Source organism: Pseudopipra pipra, chromosome 2 (genome assembly GCF_036250125.1).
Source record: "Pseudopipra pipra isolate bDixPip1 chromosome 2, bDixPip1.hap1, whole genome shotgun sequence".
NCBI lineage: Eukaryota > Metazoa > Chordata > Aves > Passeriformes > Pipridae > Pseudopipra > Pseudopipra pipra.
This window is the reverse complement of record NC_087550.1, coordinates 1838488-1866466: the sequence shown is the minus strand read 5'-3', so window position 1 is coordinate 1866466 and position 27979 is coordinate 1838488. Positions and strand designations below refer to the sequence as shown.

At 38.8% G+C, this 27979-nt stretch overlaps 1 protein-coding gene across 5 annotated transcripts in view; it reads right to left on the bottom strand.

Moving 5' to 3' along the window:
• Positions 1 to 27979, bottom strand: part of ROBO2 (roundabout guidance receptor 2) — a 1041091-nt gene that overhangs the window by 112684 nt on the left and 900428 nt on the right. For all 5 annotated transcript variants that reach the window (XM_064642976.1, XM_064642985.1, XM_064642994.1 and 2 more), the window contains 3 exons: positions 27756 to 27894; positions 12600 to 12727; positions 9367 to 9378 (listed from right to left, as the gene is read on the bottom strand). In XM_064642976.1, coding sequence (XP_064499046.1) covers positions 9367 to 9378; positions 12600 to 12727; positions 27756 to 27894 — 279 coding nt within the window. The remainder of the gene's footprint in view (positions 1 to 9366; positions 9379 to 12599; positions 12728 to 27755; positions 27895 to 27979) is intronic.

Sequence of the window (27979 nt, the reverse complement as noted above, 5' to 3'; positions counted from 1 at the left end):
CAGTGGCTGAACATGAGCCAGAGTGTGCCCAGGTGGGCAAGAAGCACCTGGTTTATATCAAAAATAGTGTGACCAGCAGGACCAGGGCAGTGCTGTCCCCCTGTACTCAGCACTGGTGAGGTCACACCTCAAATCCTGGGTTCAGTTTTGGGCCCCTCACTACAAGAAACTGAGGGGCTGGAGCATGTCCAGAGAAGGGCAATTGAGATGAGGAAGGGTCTGGAACACAAGTCCTATGAAGAGAGACTGAGGGAGCTGGGGTCGTTTAGCCTGGAGAAAAGGAGTCACAGGGGAGACTTTATTGTTCTGTCCAACAGTCTGAAAGGAGGCTGTAGCTGGGTGTGGGTCAGTCTCTTCTCCCAGGTAACAGATGATATACAAGAGGAAATGGCCTCAGGTTGTGCCAGAGGAGGTTTAGATCGGATTTTAGGAAAAATTTCTCCACTGAAAGGATAATCAAGCACCCGAACAGGCTGCCCAGAGAAGTGGTGGGTCACCATCCCTAGAGGTGTTTAAAGGATATGTAGGTGATTTTCAAACCTAAACGATTCTATGATTCTACCATAGAATATGAGGCCTTATTCAAACTTCATTGAAGCTGGTAGAAATTCTCCTATTGGCTTGTGTAGTCCTTGGATCAAAACCATTGAAAATATAATATATTACAGGAAAAGAGTGACAGCAACAAATTCCAAGGGCTTAAATTACAGATTTGACAACCTTTAATTATGACTAAATTCAGTTGATAGTCAACTGCACATGAAGATCACATAGGCAAGCTAAAGTGATAAAGATGAGTGCTTCATTTTAAACTGGAATTGTTTATTATCCATAAATACATTTCTATGACTGGTTCAAAGGGGGTAAAGGGAAATATGCTGACTTGTAAATATCCTAAGCAAAACTCAGATAATGGTAGGGGGGAAAAGCCTTGAGGAATAAGAAGAAAGACACTGGCTGTTAAAGCACCAAGATTCTGTAATCTCAGTTCTTCTTCCAGCAGGGAAGAGACAGCAGAGCAACCTAAGATTCCCAACTCTCATTCCTTTTCAGCATTGTACATTTGCAGTGATAAACTAATTTCATTTGGGCAATCAAAGTTAGGCTTGGTACAAAGTTAGACTCAGTAGTTCAGTCTGGAGGCAAGAGAGTGATAACGTCACCTTCCCCAAATTGCTTTTTGACTTCTGAAACCCCACTAACATCCCAATGTTCTTTTGCATAGCCCACAAAGACTTGAAGCTGGTATCTCAACGCTCCTTTCAAATCCTTACCACAGTGAAAACATTCATGTGGCCACTTCAGCTGGTTTTGATACACAGGGATATTTTAAGAGATTGAACTCGGTTCCACTCTTACCAAATACAGATCAAGACTTGCTTCTAAAACACTCACACAGAGGACAGGAGAAGCCCCCAGAGCTCCAGGTAAAGTAATATGTATTTTGGAAAGGGAGGTAACCCTTCACATCATCTATGGAGTAGGACTACTTACTTGTAGGATTGCTTTGCTAGTTCCTGATACCAGCTCAGATAATTGAAGGACAGTACAGGAACTCTTTAAAGAGAATAATGATCCTCTGACTTTGTGTGTCATTGGTTAAATTTGTCTAGAAGGTCTGGCAGATATTGGAATTTCAAGTACTTTTGTGAAACAAATGAAAAAAACCCTGTAAGGTCCTACTTACACACCTTGTAACAATGTTTGCCCTGAGCATGGCACAAGCTGCCAAAAAGTACAAATGCAAAGGTCTAAAAGTTTTGAAAGATGCTCTGCAAGGCTCTTATTGATGATGGAGTAAATAGAGAAAACCAGAAAATATGTGCAGTCTCAAACACTAGAAACCTGGGCTGATTCAGCAGTTCTTCCCTCGTAAATTTAGATCTTCTTAATGGGTACTGAAAGTGATGTGTGGTTGTTAGGACACAAAGTTATTAGTGCACTATTAGCTATGACTAATGATAAATCAAGGGTGTAGCCTCTGACACAGGAGCCATTACAGAAGACTGAGACAACTTAGGCCTATTACTAATTCAGATCTTTCTTATCAGGGATAAATTAATGGAAGTTGAGGATGATAATTCTCTTTAAAGGGAAAAGGCATAATCTCATGGTGTGCTCCAATGATTAGGTGTGTTAACACACGGGGAAGGCAGGAACTTTTTAGCACACGAGTTAGAACTGAGTTGCCTGGAAAATGAGTTTCCTTTTTTAATCTGTCATGAGCATCACGTTAACATAGGAATCTATAACTATACCCTAGGCTGCATGAGTGCAGTGGTCTTTGAAACAAATACATAGATCTCATTTTGTGGGAATTCTTTTTTAAAACCATGTCCTCTTGCTTGTTCATTTATAGTGTTTCCTTTGTTTCATGATTTCTTCTTCAGGTGAATGGTTCTGCCAAAAACCAGAGGAATGGGTAGGTTATGGGGTTAACAAGTGATTCATGAAGTCCTTCACTAGACCCATGATATTATTTTAAAATGACATGGGTGGAGGTGGCAAAGCAGCTGCCTGGTTTGGAGTCTTCTGAAAAGCAGCTTCCCATAACCTGGGTAAATTCCAGTAATCCATAGTTCAGATATCAGAGCAAGAAGTGGAGAGGGGGAAGTGGGGTCTCAGCAAGTTTATTGCCAGGACCAGTTCTCCTGCAAGTGTCCTTCATTCTGCTCTTGTCTCATGGAAAGTGAGAAATTCCTTTTTTTTTTTTTTTTGTTTGTTTGCTGTTTTCAGATGAACCGTGTAAAAACACGACGGTGTGAAAAGACCACACTTCAATCATCTGAGAATGCTAAACCTTCCTTCATACTAATTGTTCTAATTTTCAATTTAAATTCAGGTTCTGAATTTCACATATAACAACATTTTTATCCTTCAGTTGCTCTGAAACACTGAAGCAGATAATCTCTTAAAGCATGGAAGCATAAACACTTTTTTCTTTCTTTGAAAGAGGTGAAAGAAGTCTAGAGAATCAATAAATAAAAAACACTAACTGTCCTATATATTTTGACATGTAGAATCTCTCTTTTATCCCTGAATGACCTAAAAGAATGAAGTGGGATAAACCTTCATGGCAGAAAAAACAGATTTGTTCCTCATTCTTCCCTAGGAATAATGTTAATAAAACAAAACTTTGAGAATAATTTTAAAGAATCCAACTCTGTCTCTTACATAGCTGAACAGAAGGACATCTACTTTCTGATCCCACATCCCCATTTCCAGTGCTCTCAGTTCATCACTAGCACTTTTCCTGACCCTCTCCTTCTCTTTGTTTTACAGTGCATTTAAATATTCAGTTTAAATACCTGGTCATAATTTCATCTCAGCATTAGACTGTAGCCTGTTCTCATTCAGTCATACATCTCTATTTTATTCTATCTTGTCCAGTCATGTCTTTTAAGCAGCCCCTTCACCTTACAGATTCTGCTGGAAAATCCCATCTACAAAGTCCTTCACTTAGTTCTGATGCATTTAAAGAGAGGGAGCACTGATTCTTCTGCCCAATAACTTCCATTATTCCATAACAACGACTTGACTTTAGATAATGCTTTTTAAATTTTTTTCTTTTTCCTCAAGTGTCTGAGATTCGGGAGGTACCTTTTGCTCAGATCAGATAGAAAAGATGTGCTCTCCAAAAATCTTAATACTTTAGTCTGCTTGCCTACGTAAACTGTACCATAAGAGGATGGCTTGTGCTACTCTACCTTCTGTGAGTTTACTAAACAAAACAAATTATGCCAACAAAAAGACATGTAATCTGCCTTTATTCCTTTTTTTTGCAGGAGAGAGCAGGAGGGTTTGCTGGTAATATGTTTAGAAAGGAAAAGCATACCCCTTGCTGATACAGTAAGATTTCGTCAAAATAACGAGTGTAATCTTCAAAAAACCATGAATTCACATGCTGAAGAGAAGAGCTAAGGAGATGATGAAAAGAGTAAAGAGCCTGGATAGGATAATAGGCTCCCTCTATAGTGAGAAAGATGACAAATTCCTGGTTTGTTTACACTTGAGAATAAATAAGGTTGAGAGGAGATACTCTGCTCAATTTGGGCAACTGTTAAATGAAGAGAGGAAAAGGAGAAAGAGAAATGACTATTTATTCTGACTGACAATGCCAGCATTCAAGGAATAGGGCATACTATTTTGTTGTTGAATAACACCGAGATAATATCCAAACTGCATTATGGCTGGCAGCAATTCAGAAAAGAAAGTAAAATGAAAAGTGAATGGATTAATGTATTGATTTTCACGTTCCCCTAGAAGTAAAGTAAGCGATTTCTCCCTTTACAAGAAAGGAAGGGAAAAGTTTGGGGAGAGCAACACATCTAAAGACCTTTTTTATACACTAATTTTCAAAGACTTAGGGAGATACTCAGAAGCCACTGAAGTAAGAAAATAATTCCCATGATTTGAGCATGTTTTGGCAAAATTAAAAAAATGTATGCATTAAACTTCTTAAAATTTTCCCGAGCTAGAGTTCAGCAATTAAAAAAAAAAGAAAATAAATAAAAATAGGGTGCTTGATCACTTACTTCCTGCATTTGCTGTAAGTGGGTTTTCTCTAAGAGAAACAGCATGAGAACTGGCACCTGGAGCCACAGTGGAACGAGCAGGATGCCACAGTATGACATGCTAATAATTCAAGAACATACACTGTCATTTTTCATGCTTATCTTCAAAGAAGAATCCTCCATCAGATCTTCTGTTTTTCTGTTTTGACCTCTATCTGGCAACCCCAAAAAGATTTGGAGGAGCTGGAAATGAAGCTGAGTTTTGTGGACCAGCACTTAAATGCTTGGTGGTTAATGTGCTCAGTGTCCACTTGCAGAGCCATTCTGGCCCACACATTGCAAAGTCTATTTCTATGACATCCGAAATTTATGATTCAACTTAAGTTCAGCTAGTAAACTTTTGTCAAAGTAGACATGCTAAGGACTTCAAGATTTTTAGATTGCTCTTTAAAAGCCTATGAAATACCAGAACAAGTTAGCTCCATACTTTAATCTCTTACCAGTATACGAAGAAATCTGAATTCCAATTTATGGCAACCTTTTTTCTTTAATCTGAAGAATTTGCCTATTTTTTAAACAATTATGATGTCTTATTCTTTCATTTAAGGAAGAAACAGATCCAAAAAGCCTAGTGTCCCTTGGTGTCCTTACCCTCTTCTGAAAATTTCTGTATGAGGTAGCTGAGAGGCAACACAGCACGTTTTGATATAGACCGGAGATTTGTGCCACTGAAAGATGGCACCGGAGTGCCAAGCATGATCTCATCTCTTCTGTCACACACCAATCGAAATTACTGATATTTTATATATCCTCAGTGTCTCAAGTGAAGGTGATATGTTCATGAACGTAATAAAAATAAAGAGCATTCATCCTATATAGATTTTCCCTGAAAGAGTTGGGATGAAGGAGAGCAAAGAGAATTCTCTCTCACTTACCAATCTGAACCGTCTGAGCAATGTAATTTCTAGCCACAACACCTAATACACCCTTGTTTAATATACAGCCCTTTCTATTATGTTTCATGCTGTACCATCCCTAACAGACCACTAAGTCAGGCCAGGCTGATTTATGTTGGGAAAACTTCTCAGTTCGGAATGAAATGCATCAGAGTCACATTGTACTTAAATATGAATAGACTATATTTAATTAATGAGAAACTTGGAAAATTCCTAGCAGGTGTCTTATCTGTTTGTCTCTTCTCCAACATGGTAGGGAAGTTAAGATTTTGTAACTTGGTCTCCCTTTACTTCCTTAGTTAATTCCAAATACTTGTTTTTTATCCAGGTGGCAAAACTGTCCAGCTTTTTGCTGCAAGTCACTTCTTTCTGGGAAGATGAGTTATAGCATATGACAACAAACTGAGTAATCCTGACTTACTGCAAAGCAACTGAAATGCAAAGAACTGACTTTTCACTCAGACTTAGTTGAAATCAATTTGCAAACTGAGTAGCACTCTGTCATCTGAATGATTTTTTGAATGATTATTAAAAAAGTAACTGGGACATCAGACAGATCTTCATAGATCTTCTATTTGAAGGTCTTCTGTCTCAAAGCAGTATGTAACTGCTTCTAAAATGAGTGCCATTGTCAATGGGAACATATGAAACTTTTGGGCTCTTCCCAACTATTGTTCTTCTTTTAGCAGTTACTCTCCTGCCCAGCTGCCATAAGAAATACAGCAGAATGCAAAAGTGAGAAAATTCATCTGGAAAAATCCATCTAATGAGTGAAGCAACTCCAGAGAAAGGTCTAAATAGAGATAATATCTTGTTTCCTAAACCCATCTGTTGCGAATCCTGTCAGAAATCTTTTCAAAAGGTTATAAATAAGAGAACATCTATTTTAGAAACGGGCAACGCATTTATTCCTAGCAGCGAATTCAACCATGATGAATAATCTGGCATAGAGCTGTTAAATTCACCAGCTGCCATCCACCTCGAGCAGAACCATACCTCATTTTATCTATGTAGTATATACCATTTGTTAATAGCTGCTTGAACCAAAGATGGTCACTGGCAACCCCACTCCTGAATTTTCACTCAAGCTGAAATTTAAATAAAAATATCAGAATAGAAATATTTGAAACAGACAAAAACTCACCAGAAAACAAAAATTATTCCATTTGCAACAAGGATTACAATCCTGCAACATTAAAAATGTGTTTCTCTGTTCTTCAGTGACAAGACATTGAAAAAAAAAGAATTGTTTGGTCTTGTTTGAAGCACAATAAAGACAAAACATGTCTGCTTTGAATTAGAGACAGTGATGAAAGGTAGAAGTACCTAGATAATTCTCTGGTGTCACAAAAGAATATAAACTTTTAAATGGCTCCCCTACACTTTAACATATACATAAATATATAAATATACTTCTGTTAAAATGTCAATCTCCTAGAGAGCTGTGAGCTTAATAACATTAAGTAGTGTTTGCTTTAGCTTCCTTTTGGCAAGGAGAGGTATTTTTGCTCTGCCTTCCAGTTAACTTCCTGAATAAAACAATGCTACAAATGCTATTCGACTCACCATTCTTGTCAAATGACAATTTTAACAGAGGATCACTTGGGTTTCTTGGTGGAGAGGGAAGCTACTTTGGTTTGCCTTACCAGGCTTTAAATTTGAAAAAAACCCCAGGTTAGGTAGCTGCCTGCTTTGCCTGTTCTAGAGTGGAACAGAGCTATGAACTGCAGAAATCAGCTTGATTTCAGGTCCTTAAGCCCAAATGTCAATAAAGGTAGACACTATCATTGTCTGGAGGTACAGGATCTCATAAAAGTGATTGACATACAATGATCTGCTTCTACACAGCAGTCACGACATACACACCTGTATGGGAGTCATATATACATCAAATATCTTTGGGGTTGGACTTAGTTACTCAACAATCTTTTCCCAAGTCACAAAGATAATTTGGAAATTAAATAATTTGATAAAGACCATGTGCCCATGCGATAATTATTTTCAGATCAACCACTCTAATTTTAGTTTCCTGAATAAATGATGTAAAAGAAGAATGTTCTCTTGCAACAAAATAAAATAGCCTAAGCAGGGAATATGTGAAATTGAGCTCAGCATGATCACATTAAGGGATCATATACCTGGACATAAAGTAAATGGGGACCAAGAGCTGCTGAATAAGCTTTGGAGATGGAATCAGGGATGACTCAATGGCCTGAAAAGCCTTAAAAAAGAATCAGTGCTCTGAAATGAGACACCATCAACACTGCTGAAACCTATCATTTTCTTGTGAATCTCCAGTCATCTGTTTTATATGGCTTTCACACAGCCTGAAACGGTCTCTACTTTGTGATTTTTTTTCTTGCCTTTTTTTTTAAGAGTCAGCAAAGTGAGAAAAATACCTAGAAGTAAAATAGTTTTAATCCTGTGGCATTTCTTAGTACATGAAGAAGCAGCATCCCCTGACATGAAAGATTTATCTTAAAAGCACACTAAATTCATGCTGCACTTTCTAAGAAATGGAAAAATTTCTTGCAAGTTTACTCCATTTTTACACTATTACAACTCTCGGGAATTAATTTCTTAAGAACCAGCATAATGCCAAAGTAATACAGAAGTGATTTGGATTTAAAGCTTGCTATCAAAACCCCAAATGGAGAAGAGTGAATTTCTATTCTGTACAGGGAATTCTCCAGGCTTGGATAAGCCATGCCATGACTGTGGAGGTATTTGGCTTGGCTCTATGTTTGCTAGTCCAAGGAAGCTAATAAGATGGGATCACCTTAGTTCTGGAAAAAAGAGGCCTAACTTGGATTTTATCTTTTAATTATTCTAACCTTTCTTCCTCCAAACTCGGAACAGTGAAGAGCTAAGATGACTTCAAACTCACAGACTTCAGTCAAACACATATCTAGCAAAAGTTTTGACTAAATAAATAAAGACCAACCCGCTCAGCAATCCCCATAAACAGCAGTACCAACTTTTTACACTAATCCAAAAAAATCGGAGTAACCATATTATTTGACAAGACACATATAAACACAAACTACAAAAATCAGAGGAGCAGTGCAACTCATTAAACTAAATCCATACAGGCACAGAGTAACTGTCCATGAAAGAAAATGAAATAGTATGTTCAGGATATTTCTGAACACCAAAAGTGAATTTCAGCTACTGACAGTTGCAAAATTTCCATTATGCTTAGCTGTATTTTTTGTACATTTTCAGAATTTCAAAGGCATAGGAAAATTTTCAGTGTGGGAATAAAAAATTCAGAGGTTGTCTTCCTCAGGACTTGTTTTTCAAAACAGTCTGCATCCTACACAGTGCATTTCAAACTGCACTCCAAGATGACCCAAAGGCAAAAATCAGTGATGAACTTTCTTAAGAAGTAGGAAAATCTACTCCATCCCCTCTCTGATTTCAGGATCACTTCATTTCAGAGCTCTTTGAAAGACACAAGGAAGACGGGACATGCAAAGCCTGTGCTATTACTGCTGTGCAATAAAAGCAGGATGAGCTGATCGTTTAGGGCCTGGTAGGAGCTCAGCAAAGTCAATACAATCCTTTCTCTTGATTTCAATGGCTTTTATACCAGGCCCATAAACAGACCATTAAAAACATCTAAATGAGTGATTTTTGCTCTGTATCACCACACCCACCCCCGTTTCTCTGATTGGCACTTGCTGGTGATTTGGCAAAATGAGTTTATACACGACACAGCAGAAAATACAAAGTTCAGAAACAGCACTTTGTCAGTCAAAATCACTTGCCTGGTGTTAGACAGTTACGACTATTAAGCGCTGGCTGCTCCTTTCAGCCAGTTAAATGCTGCTGCAAATGAAAGATGAAGCATTGCATGAAGCCATGCTAAAATGGATAGAAGGATGGTTACTTACCAACGGGGCGAGCTGTTGACATTACAATGGTGTAGTGAGAACATAAAAAAGAAATTAAAAAAAGAAAAGAATATCTGTCAGAATGCATGACGTGTAATGTTACCTTCCACTATGGACACTACCATGATTGCTAACCCCTCAAATGACAGCCTGAGTAAAATGTTTACTGTTGTTATCGCTCAGTCACGTGCCACTATTATCCCATTTACTTGAGCACAGCATCTGAACAAGCTGACTGGAACCATTCTCTGAGAAACATTTTTATTATCTTCGCATGCCATCATCAAGTATCATTGTTAATGCCTGATAAAAGAAAAATTGCATTGCATTAGCACAAACTTTTAGATCCCGATGAACACATCAATTTAAGCCGCACGCTGCCGAATGTCATGCCAGTAGATGCAAGGCCTTTGCTTTCTGAGTCAAACACCAATTGAATTTTAAGCATGACCAGTCAGTACAGCAGTAAGGGCTACAGAAAGCCCAGGACAGTTTTTCTCATTCAATAAGGACATGAAAGCTTACAGCACAGGTTCTTTTTTTCCTCACTGACACTGCTGATGAAAATATAACAAATAGGCTGAAATGGCCACAGGGACTTCAACCCAGAACCTCCCAAATCACTCCTTAGGTAACTTCTATTTCCTAAAAAAATTGCTGCTGAATGATCGACAGGTTAATACTGTTTCAGGTTGATATCAAGATTGAAAATTGCTGCTGCAACAAGTGATTTCTTGATTATAGCGACAGCCCTTCATTATACTTGTGCTGGGGAAGAGGGCTGCCAGTCCCCCTGTTAATAAAATATAGATATCCCTTTCAGAAGAGCTGAAAAGTTGTATATAAAATTGACCCCAGGTTGCATCTGTGTAGGCAAAGCTTCCCTTGTTTCAGCAGCAGAAATAGTTACACATTGCTGAGCAACAGCACAATTTTTTTATTTTTTTTTCTCTCTTTAAGAAGATTACCAAGTCTGTGTGCTTATGTGCAGGCTAGGGTCAAACATAAGACATGCAGATTCAGAAGTAACAGAGGATGCAAGGACCTTCTTAGTTCTCAATCTCTCCATGGCTCTATCCCTACTTTGGGATACCCACTTCATTTAACTGTTTCAAGCCTGCTGCCCTTTCTCACCCATCATCTATTGGAACACTTTTTGGCTTTTAGAATTATGAATATATTCCTTCTTCTGCAGAAAGACAAGGTGTAAGTGATTTGCATCTTTCCAAGGGAGGGCCTGAAGTCTGAGTCACAGACCTCAGATTCTGGTGTTTGTGACAGTGTAATTCAACCTTCCTGACTGGGAGCTGAGGATTGCACTGCTGTCAGGTTGCCATATGCAACCATTTGGTACCTGCAAGGACCAAGGCACCCTTAAGGTAAATTTTGAAAAGCTAAGTGTTTTTGCTCCTCTGCGTGACAAGTGGTTACAGTAAAAGTAGTGTCAGATAAAACTGTTAAAGTTGAAGAATTCAGAATTAAGACTTTTTTTAATTAAAAAGACCATTGCTCATGGTCCCCTTAAAGTCAATGGGAGTTTTCCTAGTCCTTTGTTTTCAGAAAATTCGGAGTAACAGACTTCTCTGGTGAATTTCTTCACTTTTCTCATTTTCTGACATATCCTGAACATTTAGTAAGCTTCTAATATCATGGCTTCCTTAGAGTTGGATAAACATTATGTATTTGACCATAAATGACAAACCCAGGAGGAAAAAATACACAAGACAATAACAATCTGCTTTTTTGTGGGAAAATCAATTAAATTATGTATTTCCTCGAGTTTTTTTCTGTAGTTTCACTTTTCATCGTGTTCAAGCTTGGGTGTCTTGGTTCTAACTATTGTTTATATCACAAGTCTGGGTAGCAAATCTGAAAGGCTTGCTCCAGTAATGTACACAGTGGACACAGTTCCAGGAGTGTTTAAAGGCTAGTGAATTGGTTACCAGATTTATGGGATACTGTGATCCTGCCTGTGACAAAGGAACAGGGTGAGACTATTTCTGGGAGTTTGCTGTGGTGACTGTTTTTCTCATGTCACAATACAGAAGAACAACCTCTTACATAAGCATGTAGCAGGTAAACCTATTTCTTCAGCTTAAAACGGGAAGAGCTGCATTGTCACCATGGTCTAAAGTGAACACTGAGGTAGTATTTCAGCAGATGGATTATCACAATGCTCTCTTTTCTTTGTTACATACTAAGATCTCTCCCCTTCAAAGCCACTCGGTGTTTTTTTTTTTTTTGTCCCTTTGAATTCAGCAAATTAAACTGAACTGTGTCCATGCATTAAATGGATGGAAATGGAAGCTGGCCTCTTGGGTCAGTTGACCCTAGTTCTAATAAAGCAATCCATTGAGACTTTGAACATTTGATTTAATGTGTATGAAAAGAGGAGGACAGATAAAGCTAAAAATGTTTTTATTAACCTTTCACAGCTCTACTGAAAACCGTCAGCATGCACCACTAAACTGTGAAATAGTGTCTGCATGATATCCATTGTGCCAAATTGCTGCTTATCTTTTGGAATGTAGTAATGACTATTATATTCTGTTTACTCATATGGAAATATTAGCCTACAAACTTTTTCTCTCCCCTTAATCTTTAGCATGTCTATATCTACTGTCACAAAAGATATTTTGTCAACTCATTATTCTACCAGCCTTAAAGCCTCCTTACCAAATCAAACAGCAGCACATAAACAGACTGGGTACTATAGACCACAAATATTTTAGGAGAGAATATGTTAGTCTTTACCTTGCAATACTTACAAAATTTAATTAGGATTTTCTCTTTCCTTTAGCTATGGTTTATCTTGCAGATAAAGGGTAATGGTAGAGAGTTTAATTATAGCAGAGCTAATCACATAATAATATTATCTGCATTATGTTTGTCATTGATATAGTTACAATACTCCTTGTACCTCTTAGAGAAAGAAATGTGAATAATGGCCTAAAATGATGGCTCACATATGCCCACGGTTATGTATATGCTTAAGCATATATATGTATATGTTCTTCAATAAAAACACAGTTCTTTAACTGCAGGGAGATCCTATCGTATTGAAGTCAACTAAAATTTTACCTGAAATATCACCAGGACCAGGATTTCACCAGTGATGTAAATCACTGCCGGGCACCCACAACTGCCCAAGGGTACGTGAAACCCAAACAATGCCAGGGGAGGATGTGGCCCATTCCATCAGAAAGCAATTTATCCATACAGGACACACTCACCTCGCACAGTGAGGGTAGCAGAGGCTTCCACTTTTCCAACTCTGTTCTCAGCAATGCAAGTGTAGGTTCCCTCGTCCGTGCTCATGGCTTTCTTGATGCGCAGAGTGTAGTCGTCTTTGATGTCATACCTGTGTGACAGGAAAAGGATGAAAACTCCTTCTGTGGACAACAGAGAGGAACAAAATCTACCACCTGGATTACGCCACTCTGAATCTATCTTGGAGCCAACTTTGGAAGATAAATTATTATCTGGCATTAGATAATTCCGACAAGCATTAATCTTCGTGACATTTTTATTGCGCTCTGCATTAGTTAGAAACTTTACATAAAATTAGTATTGCTATGTTCACTCAGTATTAGGGCTTTATTAATAATATCATTCACTTTGTCCTTGATCTAGAGCAATAAGATAAAATTAGGCTATCAGACATCAGTTATCAATACATGACAGCTCAGGTTTATCATGCCTTTAAACTGTGTGAGCTACACATTTTACCTTTTGCTGATTTGGAAATTTCCCTTTATGTACAGTTTTTCCCTACAGCAGCAATCCCTTAGGGAACCATGAGCATGTTGGTAGGATCTCACACTACCTGATTGCAGACAATAAAAAATATATTCAAGCTCTGGAATGTGACATTTATTGAAGAGGCACATTAAAGCAGATTTATCAATTTCACAGAAATACCCCAAAATGATTCATTAAGGGTGGACAATAACATTTTCTCTTTCCTAAAACACATTAGAAACAATTCAATTATGCTTTTTCCATTTCTTTGTTTCTCCTGCTGAAATAATTCTAAAACTATGAGGATGTATAAAATGTGAATTAATACAAAGTATTCCAATATGCAGCGAACATTCATTCTTGAGGCATTTAAAGTGCTTATATCCAGAAAAATATTTTCAGTTAAATTGTTATTATCCTGCAGAAGTCATGCTTAACAAACTATTTTAGGCTCTCATCCAAAGCTCATTAAAGTCAATGGGAGACTTCATCTTTTATGAAGTGCATTTGGTGGTCCCCAAATCAGGAAAACACTGAATTCCAGTATGGATATTTTAATCTTGAAATACTCTCTCGTAAAATTATTTTCAACAACATTTCTTCTTCACATAGTAAGCCTACGATAAATTAAGTCATCTTGAACCTGAAGTTGGCTTCAGATTCTCATTTACCAAACAGTGAAATAGGAGCATGAAACTAAAGAAAGATCAAGACTTCAGGAGATGCCAGTACTATTTCTCACTGCATTCACAATCATGACATAACTTCAGAAGGACTGATTTACCTTCTCTTTGCTATACAGTAAAGAACTTACAGACTTGTTCATTTGGAAGAGCACCCTTAAAAGTTTTGATGAATAAGAATGCAATGCAGTTACTCAGAGGAAGGTTGTCAGGCTCTGTAAGCATTTTTAAATGCTTTGGGAACATGAAACATAATTTTTTTTGTACATAATATAGATTGCTATTGGTTTCTTTAATATAGATTTCTAGAGAGGACACTGAATGCTAACAGACTTTCAAACATCTTAACTTGAGGGGTCCTATATGTTGAAGCATTTAAGGGTTCTGTTAGGTCTAGTTAGGTATCAATTACAACATTATCGCCAAGACATCTTTTCACACTCACTACAATACAACTTCATTCTGTATTCAGTAAGTCCATTCTATTAATTAGTAAGAAATAATTTTTTAAAAAGACCAAATTGAGGTTAACCATTCTGTCAGAGTTAACATAACCACATACAAAACCCGTTTTCCTAGGAGTTACACTTAATGGTATGTACATGCAGCACCTCAGGTTTAAGTAAGGAATAAGAGATGTGTCAAGGGGAAGAATAAGGAGGTGCCATGGCAAACTTCAGCAACTTGTAGGGATGTGTCTTTTGTCAGTATAATGCCTTGGGGGGGGGGGGAAGTTATGATGCTAGAAATACTTAACATGCCGTTTCTGGAGCACTACAGATCTACTGCAACTACATTCAACAGCCACATGCAGTTGAGGAACATTTCTTCTTGACTGCTCACAAATTATGTCATTTTTGCATGCTGTGCTGCATTAGTCAATGGCAAACAGAAATCACTGTTTACATAAGAGAGAAAATGCAAATTTTCCCCCCTTGAAAATCTCAAGGATGTGACAACAGTATCCCACACTGATGGAGCAGTTACTTGTCCTTGGTGACCGCAGAGTTGCAGACAAGAGAAAATGCTTATTTTCTTGACATGAGGCCAGCCCTAGGAGTCTAAAAACATAAATTTGTATTCAGCTCGTGTAAGATGAGAAAACTAAGATCAGTTGTAATATAAATATGAACTGGATATAGGAATCAGAGTTATAAAGCTGGGCAACAATTAGTCATTGATTATTATTTTTTTTTTCATAGGACAAATAACATCCCTGTGGTTCCCTTAGTGCTGCCAAGAGAAAAACAGAGAGGCAGCAGGACTGCATCTGACTGAGGGGCTGCTTGAACTGGGATGCAGGAGGCCTGGGACAGGGCCCTCCAGTCTGCTGTGGGCTGCAGCTGACTCGCTCCTCTCTCCGATGTGCCGGTGACGGTATGCCAGCCAGCTGCCTTGGAGGCTCGGGCAGCCTTTATGCCTGCACCTGCCAATCATGCAAATTGTGCAAAGGCTGCTGGGGGAAGGAGCCAGCTGCATGGCATGCCAGGACGCAGAGCAAGGGTGCAGCCATCATCTCCCACGCGGGCCGTGAAACGGAGGGCGGCGTAAACATGTCGCTCTCACGGTCCAGTTATCAATTAATTCAAGGACAGATTCAGCTCTCCCAGTCCGCTTCTCCTACAAGGCCAAACTGGGTTTTTGGACCATCCTGACAGAATGTGCCATCCAGCAATTAGATTCATACATAGATGGGCCCATGGGACATTATAACCATCTGCTGTCCTGAAGTATTGATACGCTGCCCCTCAGTCATCTGTTCCACCCGCACTGTCCCCAGAAGTCACCACGGTTCAGTGAAGAGCTCTGACAGATGAAGCAGGTAGGAAGAAAACTGGCTTTTAGACTGATCCACAGCAGCACAAGAAGTTAGTGCAAGAAGGGACCACATGAAGTAACAAAGAGTGAAGACTGAATATGTGTTCAGGATCCACCTGTGCAGCCTTGAACAGCGTGTCCTCCCCTCTCTGTTCCACAGCCTCCTATTCCCACAGCGAGGCGTTTTCGCCCGAGTTTTTGTGGAAGTTCACTCTCACCTGGATTAGTGCTATTGAACACTTGGGAATCAGGATTAGGGCCTTTCTCTTTGCTACTACCAATCACAGAGAGAGGTTACCAGGCTCCTGGACTGACCATGGAATGGCAGGAAACCAGAGCGTAGTGGTTAAATTGTTCCTCAGTGTAGCCAGCGCACTCAGAAGGCAATGCCTTCAAAATATGTGCAGTGTCAAGAAACAACTTGTGACATATTGCCCAAATATTGCTGACTCCTAGCCAATTAATGCTAACATTCAGCTAAAACCATGGGGTGTCAGACATCAGCTTCACATATTTATGGCCATCTAATTGATTTTAAGTACTTCTCTTTGTTAAACATTCAGAGGTGCTTCACCATTCAGTTTAGCTTAGACTTCAGCCATCAGACTGAGCTGGCAAAGGTCTTTTAAACAGCCAGTCAGTCTGTGTCAGATATGAACCAGCCACTTTTGGGCACCACGTTAAATAATTTCTGTTCTACAAGTAATAGAGCAGATCTGCCTTTAATTACCCGAGAAGGAAGGGGCTGGCAGGGGACTGGCAAGGAAGAAAGAAAGAGAGAAACAAGAGGCAGATGAGAAAACACTGCTGGTGAGGAAATTCTAATAGAAATTGGGTGATTTTGAGTGAAATCTGGCAGTCTCTGGCACATATGAATGCATTCATTGTTGCTAGTTTTGATTAATGACAGTTGTACAATAGTGTGCTGACAGTCACTGCCATACAGACACAATTTTTTTTGATATGAAACACTGCTGAAAATGCAACCCAATCAGATTTGGCCCCTGAACAACATGTGCTATCATCACTGTACCGTGAATTGAGATTGATTGGTAACCAGCTGTGACAAAGTGGGAAAAAGAGCCTTGTCTTTTTCAAGAAAAGAAAAGAAGAAAAATAAAAAACTGAATTGTGTCAAAACCATTACCATCTGCTCAACTAAATAACAAATAAAACAAAACACATTGACTGTTTTTAACTATCACAAATTAATGTACTGAGGTTGAATTAATGTATTGACTTAAGTATCTAAGAATAAACTTGAATTGAACTGGTTTTGTCACAGTTATAATTCTTTCCCCCCTCATTCAAAAGTGTATCTGTTCATACTCAGCCACCAATCTTCCATGGTTATCAAATAAAAAAATAAGAGAAAAAAAATTTACTGAACTTAAAGAGAGATTTAGCAACATGCTTTTTTTTAATACATTTTCAGAGTGTTTCAGAGAACCTCTAGGTTCCAGATTTTCAAAAATGTGCAAGCAGCTGTTCATAAAAATATATGCACTTCTTTTGTCTTTAACATGCAGAGGTAGTGAAAATATGTCTTCAGTTGGAGTAATTACATTCCTAAATGTCCAAGTAGGCCTAACTGTTAATACAAGGATGTACTTGCTTTAGCAGTGTATTTTAAACTTCACTAAAATTCATCACTAAATTCAACAACATCCAACTCAAAATGTCTTATTTCTTGCTAAAGGGAGCTTGCAAGAGGAAAAAGTCACATCTTAACTGTTGCAAATAATGCCGCTGGCATTATTTAAAAAATTTAAATCTGTTTATACCAGGCATCTATTTTCTTCTAAAACATTACTGTAAATAAAATAAAATAAAATAAATAAAATATTAGAATCTTTGTATGTATGCATTGTAGGCTTTTCTTTCCTTTTTTTTTTTTTTAGAGATGGCACAAAAATGACTTTGCTCTATTTCCTTTTGCCTGTTTGCCAGACTATTTTGCAAAACACGCACAAAGCTTCAAGATTACTCACAACACGGATGATTAGGGAGCCCAAATAGAGAGATGCTACTGGCCAAAACCAGAGTAAACAGGAGGTAGTTAAGGAGGCTTAAGCTTCTGTCTCCACTTCTCTTTTGTGGTGCTGGCACTTCAGCTCCCAGCACAGTGCCACAGCTTTTCACTGGCTCCAAGACTGTGCCAGATGGAGGGAGCCAGAGGGAAGCTGCAGTGAGATAGGAAGCGTGAGCTCGTTACCTGCTTCAGCCTTGTGTGATCCAGAAGCAGGCAGGAGCGCCTCCGTTCCCACCAGCAATGCCCTCCTCCCAGCTCCCTCACACAAATGGAGTTTTGGTCACTTCCATCCCATGCACTGACAAGTGGGAGAAGAAAGAAGCCCAGACCTCTGTGAGTGACAGCTTTCTGAGGGAAAGATAAGGGAGTCTCTGGTTTCCTTTCCCTAGTAAACCTGAATCGCCAACAGAGAGAGCGTGAATGTGTACATTTGTGTGCACTGGTCTCAAATTACTCTGTTGTGCCCCTGAAATCAAGGCTAGTTGCTGCTGGGTGTCTCTAAGACACTGCTTACAGCTGTGATAAATTGAGCTACCACGGAGCGATCCCCAAGGTGCTGACAGGATGGCTACCACTAACATCTACATGTCTGCATTCCCATTTATCTTTTGGCTGTGCCATTCCTGCCACAGAAAGGTAGGAGAATACGTGACATTACCTTGAATTTCTTCCTGGGAGGCACATAGGCAAGCAGTCATATAAAAGGGTTCACTGGCCTTATCCCATACAACAAACCAGAAAAAGAGCTACATGGCACAGGCTACTATTCACTATTCTGATTTTTCTTAAAGTATGCTGACAGCACATTCTGCTTTAGTCCAAAACCTCTTATGGGTTGTGATCAGCATATTATTTGTAAATGTTAGGGTAGTCACTCTCACTTGCAATAATACAAAACACAAACCCACACTGCACTGTGTTTTAAACCAAGGCATTCAACAAAATGGCCTAAATCTCATAAAACATGTATATAACTGTAAAGTCACTGGGCCAACATTGTGAAACCATACCTGTGTCCATGAAAATGGTGTTCTCCAAACTCTCTGGAAGCATTACAGTCTGCAGTACTGCTCTTATGTGCAAACAGACAGGTGTGACTGCACATAACTAGTGCCTCACAAAATCAGGAGCCAAGCACTCAAAAGAGAACCAAGAAATTAAAATGAGACTGCTTTTGGATTCTCTTGGAAATAATTTGGAAACAAACAGAAGTTAAGAACAAAACATATGTTTGGGAATCAATGACTCAGTAAACCCTATCTAAACTTATGCAAGCTCCATCTTTTACCTCTACATCTCTGCACAGAGAAGTGTACTCACAGGGAATTACCACATGATAATTACCCAAAATGGGCTCTGATTTGATTTTAGTTCCAGACATGGCTCCATATTTCAGAAACTGGAGCGTCAGTGGAAGTATGATCTAAGAGACCACGTAATGGCTTGGCATGGAGACCCATCCTCCCATCACCAGGAGCAGTCCTTTCCCTCACAGCTGAGACACATTTCTCAGGCACTTGGGGAGATTTGTATTATTAATGCCTATGTCATAAACTCATCTGTCAGAAAAGTACCTTTGATTCTCAGAGTTGTCTGGTTTCATCCATTTCTGGGTTTGAAAAATTGAAATGATACTGCAAGGATTGGAACAAAGTAAGAAGATCTGAGTCCAGACCAGCATCTGGCACTCACTAAACTTGGCTTGATGCATTTTTTTTAACATGAGCACATAGATCATAAGTAGTTTGAAATAAACAGAGTTTGTGTTTGCCTATCTATTATTATTTGCCTTAAGCATGATAAACGATTACTATAAACTTGTCAGAGAACTGAAGTATTTTCTAATCAGTATTTCGAATCAGTAACCAACCTTGAAGTGGTAATTAAAGATGAAGTCATGTTAATGTTTTAATGAAACTGCCTTCAACGTTGCAGTTGAGCCAGAAGCCATATTCTTAAAAAGTACATTTTGCTAATGTTAAGCAATTATCAATGTAGGACTTACCAACAGAAACTTAAAATAATTCTCAGGGTTAAAACTTTACCACTGAGGTGTTTTCACTGACTGTGTAAGTTTATTTGTTTTTGACAGAGATGACAACTTTAGTATCCCATGCAGGGATGGAATGTATAAATGCAAAAGAAATCCCTGCAGGTCACCCATCTCAGTAGCATCAACAGTCAGAGTTCTTGAATCTTACTCCCACTTGAACATAACTGCCAGCTTCCCTCTCCCTGCTCTCCTGAGGGTTTGACAGTAAAATTGCATAGTTAATTATCTTTGCTTTTTCATTCTATATTTTAATAGTCAATAAACTGATTACAGTGAGATTAAACTGTTTGGTATCCTTACAGTTTTCAAGAAAGATGGCTACCTAAATATTCTAAAATTTATAAATACAGTGCATAAACTACGTGATCATTAAGTTTTTGCTCAGTATACTTTGCTTTTCTGATAGTAAAGAAGATTCAAGCACTAGAATGAGTATTTTGAGTGAAATTCTACATTAAATTTTACTGTGTCTCCTTCCTGCAAGATTATTTTTTTTACTTCAGCCTTCTGTGAGTGGAAAATTCAGAGAAATCCAAGTTCGAGGCTACTACTACTGGCATTATAATTTGTTTCTGAGCTCTGCCAGTGACTTCATTAATTCCCTGAAATTTAACTACTTTAGGATGTTAAATAAGAGAATAAAAAAAAAAAATTCAAAACAAACCCAAAACAAACATTTTCCTGTAACAATACTATTTCAAGTGCACTGTCAGTGATCACTTCATAGATCACCAATGGTTCACACAGCATAAAGAGAAAACACGCAGGCAGGAGTGCTAGTTGACACAATTCCTTTATGGATGCTGTCCATGGAGTTGTAAAGCTATTTTTCCCACCTTGACCCTTATGTAAGCAACTGGAGACTGTTTTCATGAATCTGCAAACAGACTGCCTGAAACAATAGCTCTTCTTCAGCTCTGTGGTGAGAACTGACACTTAACATGAAGCCAATTTAAATGTCAGTGTTATTAACCATTTCTCTACTGATCAGTCTAGCAGAGCCACACATCTAACACTTTTGCTCACAGCATTTAATATTTCAGACAAATGGAATGGCAGATAACTACTGGGTTAAATTTTAGACCTCTGGGGTAACTGTGGGATGATGCAATTATAGGACTTTATTCAATGTCAAGCTTTGGGGGATTTATAACATAAAAAATACTCTCATTTACACATTCACTTGGCCTTGTATTTCTCATAAAAGTATAAGAAGTAGCTTTTCACTTAGAGAGCAGGAAGCGATCAGTGACAGGCAAAATATCAACCAGAGAAAAGGGATGCTCAACCAAAAGTACAAGAGAAGGAGGTACCCCACAAGCACTGGTGTACATCATCTTGATGCTATATACACAAAATTAACCAATCCCTGCATCTATTTCACCTCTCATCACCTCCTTATCTCTAAATGATATCTCTGGCTTTACAGAAGTTTCCTCAAATGGTTCAACACAACAGCAAAAAGATGCTTACAGTGCACTTTGCTGAGATCTGCCTGTGTTCACTCAGGATCCACAGACTCTACAAGCTGCAGAGCAGCTCACTCTGTGCCAGCTGTGTGCTGCACTACACCCGTGGTAACATCCTCTACAAACCATCTCTGCTCCCTCCAGATGTATGTAAGGACACAAACAGCATATTAAATCTCTTTCTTTCACTGTCTCCTTTTGACAAGCTGTTAAGAACATCCAATCTTCTCCCCTATGCTCCTCATAAAGGGACTTAATCTCTCCTTAATGCTTTAGCTTAGGGAAAAAAAAAAAAGATGGACATGCAAATCATACAGGATCTAACCAGAAGTGACAAATAGTACATGTGATACAGCTAATATGAAAAACATCCTTTCCCCCCGACCCTTTATTTAAAACCATTAATTGTCATTAATTGCAATAGAAATTTGCTGACGTAACCAAAGATTATATCCATTACACTACTAAAACACACTCTTTAATTAATTTTCAATACACATTTGACTGCATTTTGTTACAATGGGCACAGATACTAACTCGAACAAAGCACACAGCACTGTAGTGTTATTAACTCATATTTCATTGAAAGGTCAGTCTCCCCTTCGTTGTATCTAGAGGGGGCTGTAGTTAAATACCTCACTATCCCATCCACAGAATATAAATGGAATTATGTAGCACTGTTGTTTACTCTCAAAAATTACTGTCTCTCTTGCTTACAGGGCCTTATCCTGCGATTATGAACGCGGTGGGTTGAACCCTGATTAGATGCAAGGTTCCCACCAAAGCTCTCATGAGAGAGCAACAACTCTGCAGACACCCAGAGCAGTGAAGAAGGAGGGGGGGGGGGTGTTCCAGGTTCCTGAGCTGAGATTCCCCTGCAGACCAGGGTGCAGACTGTGATGAGACAGCTGTGCCTCTGCAGCACATGGAGGTCCATGGCAGAGCAAGATCCACCTGCAGCCCGTGGAGGACCCCACAGTGGAGCAGGAGGATGCCTGGAGGAGGTTGTGAGCCTGTGGGAGAATCCCTGCACTGGAGCAAGGGAAGAGTGTGAGGAGTCTTTCCCCTGAGGAAGAAGTGGTAGAGACAACATGTGATGAACTGACTGTAACCCCCGTTCCCCACCCCCTGCACTGCTCTGAGGGGGCAGGCAGAGAAAATCGGAGGGGAAGCAGAGCCCGGGAAGAAGGCAGGGGGGAGATGTTTTTAAGGGTTGGTTCTATGTCTCCTTATCTTATTCTGATTTGGTTGATAATAAATTGAACTAATTTTTGCCCACATCAAGTCTGTTTTGCCCGTGGCAGTAACTGGTGAGTGATCTTCCCCATTCATATCTTGACCCATGAGCTTTTCGTTATATTTTCTCTGCCCTGTTCAGATGAGGAGGGAAATAATAGAAAGGCTTTGGCAGACACTTGGCATCCAGTCAGGGTCAACCCACCACAGTGGAGAAATACAAATGCAGAACTTCTCTGGCCATCAGGGCCTTTCTGGATGTCCTCTTAAGGAATCCAGCTTTTCTGAGTTCATTAGGATAAGGTTTGCTGCCAGTTGCATTTAAATCCATTTCAAAGATTCTCATCTGGAAGGACAGTAACGTATTTTTTAAAATTTCATGTTTTACTCTTAGTTTTGGGCTCACAAGATGCCACGAAGGAAAGCACAGAAATTATAGGTGTGTACTTTCTCAATAAGTACTATCACACAGCATTTCTGCCCAGACTTTGCAGATGCAATCACTTTTCAGGTACAAAGCATCCAGTTCTAAAAACATAGCAAAACTAACACCTACACAGACTTGTGTTGTTGCAGCTAACATACATATTGGAATATATAATTTAACTCCATGCTTTAAGAATGCTCTTTCCCAAACAATTTTTAATGAATATTGCTAATCTTCAGCAAATAAGGAAGCTTACTGTGCTGTTTGTGGTTTTCACTGCTGTGTGACACCGCTCTGCTTCATTTAATAACCTACAATCTCTCAACACTTAGCAATATACCTTGTGTAAACTTCACACCATTGTCATTCTGAAGCATCACTCTTGGTTTTTCTGCCTACACTCCCACTGCCTGGGTGATGCATAAAACAAATACCTCTTCCTGCTGGTGCAGTTGCCACTTTTCATCTCTAGTATAATATCCACCTAATCAGACAGTGCCTGTAAGTGCAACTTAAAAGAGCAGGTTGTAATTTCATTAAAGATGTATTTACTGAGCTAAAACAGCTGTTCTGGGCTGGAATGCAAAAAAAAGGCCTATGTGATTGCTACTCAGTCATTTTTAAGGCAACTGAAAAATACATTTGCTGAGCTAACCTCACTCTCCCGAAGAGCTGGCACTGCTGGCTTCTTCTGTATAAAAGGTTTAAACAGTTATTATAGTGTGTCATAAATTTTGACTTGTAATTGAAAATCTCTTCACTTCCTACAAAAAAAAAAAAAGAAGTCCTTATTACTTGCTATGTAATTACAGACCATGCAGCTGCTCTCTTCGGCTTTGCTAGAAAATTTGAAGAAATGAAACACTGTGCAAACCTTATTCAAATGTTATTAAATTGCTAGTCATAGATATGCCACTCTCCTACTGGAGGCTCTCAAATAATATCACTTTCTTCCTGTTACCAGGACTAAAAAGTAGATGAATCAGAAGTGGATCCAGGTCATATTGAGTTTCCCACCACAGAGGAGACCATCAGGTCTTTAGCAGGAAAGTGTAATCTCTGTTTCTGCCAAGAAGACATCAAAGGAAAAGATACCTGAGCATGTATCTGGAAAGAGACTTCAATGCATAAAGACAATTTTTATTTCATTTTCAATAGGTCCTAATAATTATGCATGGCCACAATTGTCTAAGTCACTTCACTACAATCTTTGTGCCATTTCCTTGTGTCATTTATAATGAAAAGAACCTATTCATGAAATAGTGAACCTCATATTTCAGCCAAAGGCATGGGATTGGTGACCCCACAATATCCTGTTCACCTCCAGTGGTTTGACATGAGTCATCCTTGATTAACTATTCCCTAGCCTTTGTGTACTGTGGAGGCTATGGTGTGATGCTGAATTTTTAGAGCAATTAAAATAAAATATACACCATGCGCCCCTACCTTTGATTTACAACGCATTTCAGTCTTGGGTCACTGATTTGAAATGGGCAGCTTCTGGAAAAAGGCTTTACATACCCCTGACTTCACTTTGCATTTTGTTTCTCCCTGTTGGTGCTGTATCAACATTTAAACCAGCAAGTTATTAATTTGCTGGGATCAGTTTGGGCTCTAACAAGGATTTTAAAGACTGAAGATTACAATTAATTCATTATCACAATGTAAAAGAACTATGAAAATGGTTATCATACATAAGTCACAACACTGTTTCCATCTAGTATTTATTGTTTTCTTAATTCCTGTCCAGACATATGCAGAAGAGCTCCAGGATACATATTACAGTCTGAAATCTCAAGTGAGGTCTACAGGATGTTGGACAAGTAACTTCCTGTGACTGCCAGTGAGATCAATGTTTCCTTGGCATTTTGAAAAATTCCACTCAAAGAACCACATTGAGGTTTTAAATTCAAAATACAGACTACCATAGTTGGTAAAATTTGGAATGAAGTTTTGGACCTTCAGAATAAACTAACTGCTCTCAGTTTTAAAGCACAGTTATTCATATAGTTCTGGTTAATTACACAGACTTTTCAACAAATGGCCAAATTAATTTTTTATAAACAGTGATGCTTTTAAACATAATCATTTCTTTAGAAGCGGGGATTTTTTTTCTCGTTTAATCCAACTGCAACTGGAGATGCTTGTTGTTCATCAGGGACCTTTATAATTAAAACTCCAACAGTCTGAAATTATTTTCCAATTATTACTCAACACACAAATCGGTGCAGCAATACTATTTATACTTGTCACCAGAAAATACTGTGATTGCTTTCACGCATGTCACTAAAAAAAAAAACTAAAAGTAAGTAAGGTGGAAAAACAGAGAAGGAGTTCTGAAAGACTATGGATCCATTATTATTGATTCTGGCATTCACCAGGAGCAAATTAAAGAAGCAAAATGCAAAAATTCAGTCTGTCCCACTTTGCTGCCACTGAACTAGACACTTTTGGAAGTCGAACTAACAACAGACACACTTAAAAATTTGCAGTAATTGTTGAAACAGGTACCTACTATAATTGTCTTGTAATCTAGGGATGAAGCCAAAAGGAAATTATTGAAAAAATGAAAACCAGCAGATGTGCAAAGAACGTTGTTAGCTGTAGAAACAGGAAATTGATATTGAGAGTTATAAGACAAATAGCTGCACAGATCTGCTCAGAAGAAGTGTTTATGCATGTAGGAAGAATAACAAAGGGAATTCCTTGAGGGCTTTATATTTCACTGTAGATGCTGAAATACTTAAAATACAGGGGCTCAAAAGCTGGAAGCTAATTTCTCTTTTACCTCAAAAAAACCCCCTAAAACCCACCTCCCACTGCATCCAGGAGGAAAAATTGACATTCTCTTCTTAATTTATAAAATTGCTATATTATAATTTTCTCATCCATCTATCTATTCCTTCTGACTACACTTGAGCAAATTTCTTTGCTGGTTTTAAAAAAATCAAAAAAACCCCCACCAAAAGCTTTTGTTTTGGACGTTCCAAGTTAATCTTCCTTGATGAAGCATCGTGCAGTGGATATTCCCTATTTGGAAATACCCACTCTTCGGACAGTGAAGACTCTGCTCACATATTCTGCTGTACACATGAAACATTTTAGAAAAGAAAACATACAGTGCTGTCCATCAGAGGTGTTTGTTTCTGAAGGGAAGATGTCAGATTCTACTGGATGACCCCAATCCATGTGGCTCAGGTGGTGGTCACCTGCTACGTGGGCAGGGGCTGTGTCAGTCCTCTGTCCCCCAAGGTAGTCTCCAGAGTGAGGTTCTGCAACCTTGCCCCTTCCTTACCCCCCCTCTGATGTTCTGGGAAACAGATATAGATGGAAACATATCCTCACTTTCTCTTTTAAGATGCCAAAACACAATTAATGAAATGTTAAACAGCAGTGTGAAAACACTGCAAAACACTGAGAGTAGTTTTGGAACCTGAAGTTGATTATTATCAGAATGTATCCCATGAACCTTCTCTCCTTTTAGTTAAAAGCCCAGTGAAAACTCTTCCTATGCTTCCTGCTAAATTTCTTCTTCCTTAGAAGTACATCATGAATGAACAGGAAAAATCATCTCCAAGTACACAGTACTATGTTTTTCACAGTAAGATAAAAACCAAAAAGAAGTGACAGAGATATTAAAAAAGAAACTATTAAAAATGCAACCTAACCAAAGACACTGTTGGCTCTTCATCTATTACTACTGCTTATGAGACCAAGAAGTAGACACGATTTAAAACAACAGAAGTAGCAAAACAGCAAGAATAAATCACAGAAGCACAATGTATTTACTGTGCACCACTCTACAGTGCATGGTTAAATAGCAAGTAAACAGAAAAATCCATCCTAACATCCAAAAGTCTTCTCTTCAAAATAATATTTTGTGTATTACATGCATACACATCTGCCAGTATAATTAGCAAAACAGCTAAGTCACTATTTAATTTGTTTAAGTTGCAAGAAAATTAATTTTTTAAAGTATTTATATATATATACACATACCTATCTTACTTATGTAGAAAAGTTTTTTCTAGATTATGTATTTCCATTAGTATATTCCACTGATGGAAAAGATCAACTATGGTGGGGGAAAAAAACCTGGTGCTATTCAGATCTGCTGTTGAAATTAAAAGCCACAAGGCCAAGAAGGATTTGCTGGGTTATGGAGACCTGGGTTTTAATTCCTGTTCCCAGACCTGTTTCTGTGTTAATATTTTTTAATGTAACAATAATTCAGCATCAAAACAAGGAAGAGTTTCAGAAAATGAGGACCAAACGCTGTTCTGTTAGCTGAAAGGAGCCAAACTAATTTAATACTCTTTTGCAGGACAGTCTCTCTGCCCCTGCTCACTCTGGAATATTCTCCGTCTTTGTTCCAGAATACACGAGTCTTTCTCGAACACAAGGGGCCTGTTCCAGATTTCAGCTTTGCTTTATGCTTGTGCTAGTCTGGCTTTTTGTTTCCTCAAGAGGAAGGTTTCTCTCCAAGACTTAATAGAAGTGAACCAAGGAGCCAGCAAAGCCCACCTCAGGGTTGTGCTTCTAATCCATTCTGCTAGTGCAACAGAGCAACTCTCCTGCCAAGTTGTCTCCCTCTTGGTATCAGCACATTATTCTGAAGGCTACTCTCACTAATACATTCCTAAAACATCTTTACTGTCTCCAGTAAATTCAGTGAATACCCATGTGCTCACAACACCTACAAATCATTTTATTTCCTTCCGCAGGAATCCATTACCCGGACAACTCACCCAGACTGGGTGTCCCTGCTCAGCTGGCTCTGGAACAAGTTCTGTAGTGCCAAAGACCAGCCATAAGGGAAATAAATCTCGGAAATAATGTCAGACAACAAGCTGTAAGTAGCAGGGATGGATTCCGGCATTATTCAACGACTGAAATTTGAAAGTGTGGGGAACGTGAACGTCGCTCTCACCTTCCTCTCGGTAAATCTGCATCATCTTTCTTCCACCGGACTGTGGGTGTGGGATCCCCCTGCACCTGGCACCGGAAATCCACGGCCTCCTCCTCCAGCACCACTTGGTTTATCGGTCGCCTGAGAAACGTGGGCCGCTCTTGAAAGAGACATTAAAATTCCTTGGTGAGTCAGAGGGCTGAAATGAACATTTTTTGACTTTTCAGCATCTTTTTGTTTACCCA